Raw genomic sequence first — 5,523 nt, forward strand, 5'->3', positions numbered from 1 at the left:
GCCTGCAACTGAAAATATGGATGGAGGACCTCGGTTTAGCTTGTTTGTCGTGCTAGCACCGGGCTAATACATATAAGGCAACACAGTATAGCGTGAGGGCTAGTGCGAAGGCTAACAGGCAAAGCTGAGGTTCTTCTTCCATGAAGCAGCTCTGTTGTCCTCCATCCATATTTGTCAAAATGTGTTAAAATATATTTAAAAAAATTACAAACTGAACAGTGTGGTGGCATGATTTACCAAGAATGCAGAAACACGTTGGAATAAATGCACAGAAAGTCTGCGTGTATGGTCATCAAATGATTTAATTCTGAGCAACAGCCCAGCAGACGGTCAATCAGGAAGTCTGCTGAGTTGTGACTGGCGCGTCAGCGTAGCGCAGCCAATGATATAACATCATGTGACATGCTTACAACCAATCACAGATCGCCAACTGTGAACCATCTAACCAATGACAGGGCTGTTAGCCTGAAAACACCTTATCAGAAATTAAAGAGGTCATGCATCGCTGGAGTCTTGAAGTCTGGGCCGATAGAGTAAAACAGCCGAAACTGGTTATAATAAGATATGATTACTGTACAGTGTCAAGGTAGAACAGATATACATAATTAATCCATAACAATCCCTCCTCTTGAATAAACAATACTCAAAACCAAAACAAGTGGAAAAATTATGAAACGTCCAAACACAAATGTATCACCCAACAACAAATACAATGTAAAAATAAGGGAAAAATAGTGCAAGTTAAATGACGACCAACAACAGATACATACAATCAATGTAAGATACAACAGGAAAAAGGCATAAAGGACAAATGAAACATCATTACATATCAGAAGAATCAATGAAGAAAAACATGTCGAAATTTAAAAAACTTAAAAGTCCAAAACTTAGACAAGGTATCACAACACAAGTTCTGCCCCACTCAAAAATGATGGCATTAGCCGAGTATGTTCCATCAGAATCTCATCTTGGATAAAATGTTAACTTAATAACAACTAGTTGTCAATAAATGAACCTTAAGTAATGCAAATTAGGACAATGTGCAAAATTCAGTTCTTGCTCACTCCTATATTAATCCATAACAACAGCCTACAGTATTTTTAGTCTTTATTTTACAGTTAAAATAAATGTTTATCAAATAAAGTTTAATGTTACAACTAATCGTGGATCCCTTTAAAGATAAAATAAATATTTTTAAACGAGAAAGAAAAGCGATGTAGTTTGCAATGCTGTTCTGTTCTGTCCATTGACCTGACAGAGATGTTTTATTATTTCAGCTAGTGATTGCCAAGGTTGCAAGTCTTTTTGTAAAAATTCTTCAGAAAAGAAATCCATATTTACCAACAGAGTTTTTTGTGTTTGTATCCAGGACCATTGAAGTTGTGCTGCCAGATCTTCCTCCTGAATACAGCAGTCTTCCTCACTGGTTGTCTGAGCTGACCGACACCAAGCTGAAAAAGTTGTTGGAGCAGGGAGACTCCCAAAGGGTCCGAGAGTTATCGCTAGCCATTATCACTGTTCTAAATGAGGTGAGCCGCCCCAACATTTATGAATGCATTATTTATTCATGAATCAGTTAACGCATAGCTGTATTTATTTTTGTGCTTACTTCCCTTCAGTATGAGCAGAGCAGGGAGTCACTGCGGGTGTCCCAAGTGGAGCGCAACTACAGAGTCAAAGTCCGCAGCAACATCACCAGAGCGCTGACCTCTCTGGACCTGAACACGGTCAGCGACATCCAGCAGACCTCTGCAGCCTTAGCACAGTGCACGGTGAGCAGGAAGAGAGCGCAGCTGGAAAACCTCTGATTATCTAAGCAAAAGGCCAGGCATGACTGTGTGTGTGTGTGTGTGTGTTTCAGGCTGTAAGTCGAGAGTTCATCTGCGAGGAGTGTCAGAACAGCACTTTAAACAAGCTAGAGTCCATGTTGGAGATTTTGCAGACAGACACCAAGCAGGGCACCGTCACACCGACTGAAATCGCTGACAACATCCTGAACATCATGGGTAAGAAAGAAAAAACAAGCGGGCAGACGCCATCTTCTACTAGGGGTTATATTGTTCAGAACTACACTCACCGGCCACTTTATTAGGTACACCACGCTAGTAACGGGTTGGACCCCCTTTTGCCTTCAGAACTGCCTCAATTCTTCGTGGCATAGATTCAACAAGGTGCTGGAAGCATTCCTCAGAGATTTTGGTCCATATTGACATGATGGCATCACACAGTTGCCGCAGATTTTTCGGCTGCACATCCATGATGCGAATCTCCCGTTCCACCACATCCCAAAGATGCTCTATTGGATTGAGATCTGGTGACTGTGGAGGCCATTTGAGTACAGTGAACTCATTGTCATGTTCAAGAAACCAGTCTGAGATGATTCCAGCTTTATGACATGGCGCATTATCCTGCTGAAAGTAGCCATCAGATGTTGGGTACATTGTGGTCATAAAGGGATGGACATGGTCAGCAACAATACTCAGGTAGGCTGTGGCGTTGCAACGATGCTCAATTGGTACCAAGGGGCCCAAAGAGTGCCAAGAAAAGATTCCCCACACCATGACACCACCACCACCAGCCTGAACCGTTGATACAAGGCAGGATGGATCCATGCTTTCATGTTGTTGACGCCAAATTCTGACCCTACCATCCGAATGTCGCAGCAGAAATCGAGACTCATCAGACCAGGCAACGTTTTTCCAATCTTCTCTTGTCCAATTTCGATGAGCTTGTGCAAATTGTAGCCTCAGTTTCCTGTTCTTAGCTGAAAGGAGTGGCACCCGGTGTGGTCTTCTGCTGCTGAAGCCCATCTGCCTCAAAGTTCGACATGTTGTGTGTTCAGAGATGCTCTTCTGCCTACCTTGGTTGTAACGGGTGGTTATTTGAGTCACTGTTGCCTTTCTATCAGCTCGAACCAGTCTGCCCATTCTCCTCTGACCTCTGGCATCAACAAGGCATTTCCGCCCACAGGACTGCCGCTCACTGGATGTTTTTTCTTTTTCGGACCATTCTCTGTAAACCCTAGAGATGGTTGTGCGTGAAAATCCCAGTAGATCAGCAGTTTCTGAAATACTCAGACCAGCCCTTCTGGCACCAACAACCATGCCACGTTCAAAGGCACTCAAATCACCTTTCTTCCCCATAMTGATGCTCGGTTTGAACTGCAGGAGATTGTCTTGACCATGTCTACATGYCTAAATGCACTGAGTTGCCGCCATGTGATTGGCTGATTAGAAATTAAGTGTTAACGAGCAGTTGGACAGGTGTACCTAATAAAGTGGCCGGTGAGTGTATGTTTCAGCCAACAGCTTTCAGTGTGCAGATATTTGATCTAAGTTATAATTATTTCCTGCTCCAAAGAGCTTAAATGTAACAGTGGTGGGCACCAGCCCGCTAAAGCGCAAATCCGCTAATTGCAGAACTAAATATTTTTGTTTGCGCTTTAGCGGTCTTACTAATTTTTATAATTCATAAGCGGATTTGCACTTTCTAAAATTAAAATGTAGTACCGCTAATAACCAATTATCTACTAGTCATCATTATATTGAACAGCAGAAGGTATGGCTGTCAATGAATCACAACATGTGATCTATCCAACAGCACCCCTCCCAGATAAACACACTTATTGGAAACGTATACATCCTTACTGACTGTTGCTTTGGGTCACGGTTCTCATTTCCCACAATGCTTTGTGTCTGCTTACGTAGCAGGAAGCCAATAGCTAAAACAGTTAACATTTGTAATCCATGCCAAACTTTTGTATGCGTTGATTAATTTTACTTTAAAATCGGAGATCCTTTAAAAAAAGTTTAAACCCTGGAGCTCAATACTTGACGTAATTGGTCAAAGCAACGGAATTAGAGACGCTGAAAAGATTTAAAGATGTTATGCTGATTAAGACTGACGTCTAGTGGTCAACTGGAGCAACTACATGGAAAACTTTAAAATCCAAGCTCTTATTTTGAAGGGAAGATAGTTTCCTGTACGACCGTGCTTTCGTTTCCTGTCACAAATCAAATCCATCATGTACCCAGAATGTATCGCTTCAGTTTTCCAATAAACAGTTTTAAAATTACTTTATTGATGCTTCTTTAATGAAAAATCTACAACAAACAAAAGAAAAAGACAAAGAAGCAGCCGAACTAGCAATCCTCAACAACTTTTTAATTTTTACACCAGGAGCTAAAGGTCTGTTTCATGAAATCACATCCCCCAGTAATCGACGGTTGTAGAATTAAGCTGTAAAAGGGTTCATACACCACTAGTTGGCAGTGGTTTACATATACAGTATTATTGCCAGCTAGTAAGTGTAAAATTGAACTTGCGCTTTAAAATTAGCTTCCGCTAGTTTTTCTACGGCATAAGCGCTTTTGAAGTTGCAGACCTAAATATTTACATAAGTGCTTTAGAAATTGCGAAACTAATTTTTAAATTTGCGCTGCCCATCACTGGAAGTTAATAATGGCTGTGTCCAAATTCAGAGGCTGAGTACTTCGAAGGACCCTGTCCTGTCCTGTTGTTCTTTAGCTTTGCTAAACCTGTGTTTGTCAGAAACAATCATTTTTTACCTTCCAAAGCTCTCACCTTACATTAAACTGCAGCCAGTTGAAGTTTGCTGATTACAAATTTCTTCTTGACAAGAAAGAAAATATGTTTCATATTTTCTTCCTTCAGGTGATCTGATCCATCAGGTCAGCCAGTCAGCCTCCCACTTAAACTTCCAGCTTGCCTACGTGGATGCTCCATCACCTGCCTCCACCTCCTCCTCCTCCTCCTCGTCCTCTTCTCCTCCTTCTTCTGTGGAGAATGGAAACCCACTGTTGGAACCGTCTCCCCCCTCTCTGGAGCCACAGTCCCTGCACGTGGCAGCAAAGGCCTACAGTCTGTCCTCGGTCCTCATGCTGATCCTCATGCACGCCCGTGTCCTCAACGAGGAGCCGCTCGTGCTCGGGGGTCCGGAGATTGCCGCCACGGGAAAACTGGCCGACCCCCAGAGTCTGCTCTGCTATCATGGCAACAACAGTCCAGGTTGTGTATTTTCTCTGGAAGCCTCTGCGGTGAAACTTTGATCGAGTGATTTTTTTTTAAAGAAGTTTCTGAAACTGAAGTGGAGGAAAGCGTGAATGAAGGGAGTGTTTAATATTCTTTCCTCTCTCTGTATCAGCAGAATGCCAGCGCTTCTCCATCCCTAGAGCTTTCAACAAAAGTCTTGGCCGAGCTGCTGCAGGAAGCAGCATCATGCAGCTGCTCTTTCAGGTAACCTCAAAAATGAAAAAAACAATAGAAACCACTCAGCAGTTAAGTAAAGAATTATTAAATTCTCTTCAGTGTGTCAGCATTTCTTATTCACACATCCTCACTGCCTGCTGCAGGTGAAGCAATGTTTTCTCCTGTGTCTGAGTGTGTTTGTCTGTCTGTAATGTTAGGAAAATATAAAAATATCTATCTATCTATCTATCTATCTATCTATCTATCTATCTATCTATCTATCTATCTATCTATCTATCTATCTATCTATCTATC

At 42.0% G+C, this 5,523-nt stretch overlaps 1 protein-coding gene across 1 annotated transcript in view; it reads left to right on the top strand.

Moving 5' to 3' along the window:
• Positions 1 to 5,523, top strand: part of pkd1a (polycystic kidney disease 1a) — a gene marked incomplete at its 5' end in the record, with an annotated part of 95,184 nt that overhangs the window by 32,909 nt on the left and 56,752 nt on the right. Inside the window, 5 exon segments of the mRNA XM_014028559.1 lie at positions 1,370 to 1,529; positions 1,620 to 1,772; positions 1,862 to 2,006; positions 4,675 to 5,028; positions 5,165 to 5,256. Coding sequence (XP_013884013.1) covers positions 1,370 to 1,529; positions 1,620 to 1,772; positions 1,862 to 2,006; positions 4,675 to 5,028; positions 5,165 to 5,256 — 904 coding nt within the window.

Source organism: Austrofundulus limnaeus, unplaced genomic scaffold, assembly GCF_001266775.1.
Source record: "Austrofundulus limnaeus strain Quisiro unplaced genomic scaffold, Austrofundulus_limnaeus-1.0 Scaffold779, whole genome shotgun sequence".
In the NCBI taxonomy this organism is placed as follows: Eukaryota; Metazoa; Chordata; class Actinopteri; order Cyprinodontiformes; family Rivulidae; genus Austrofundulus; species Austrofundulus limnaeus.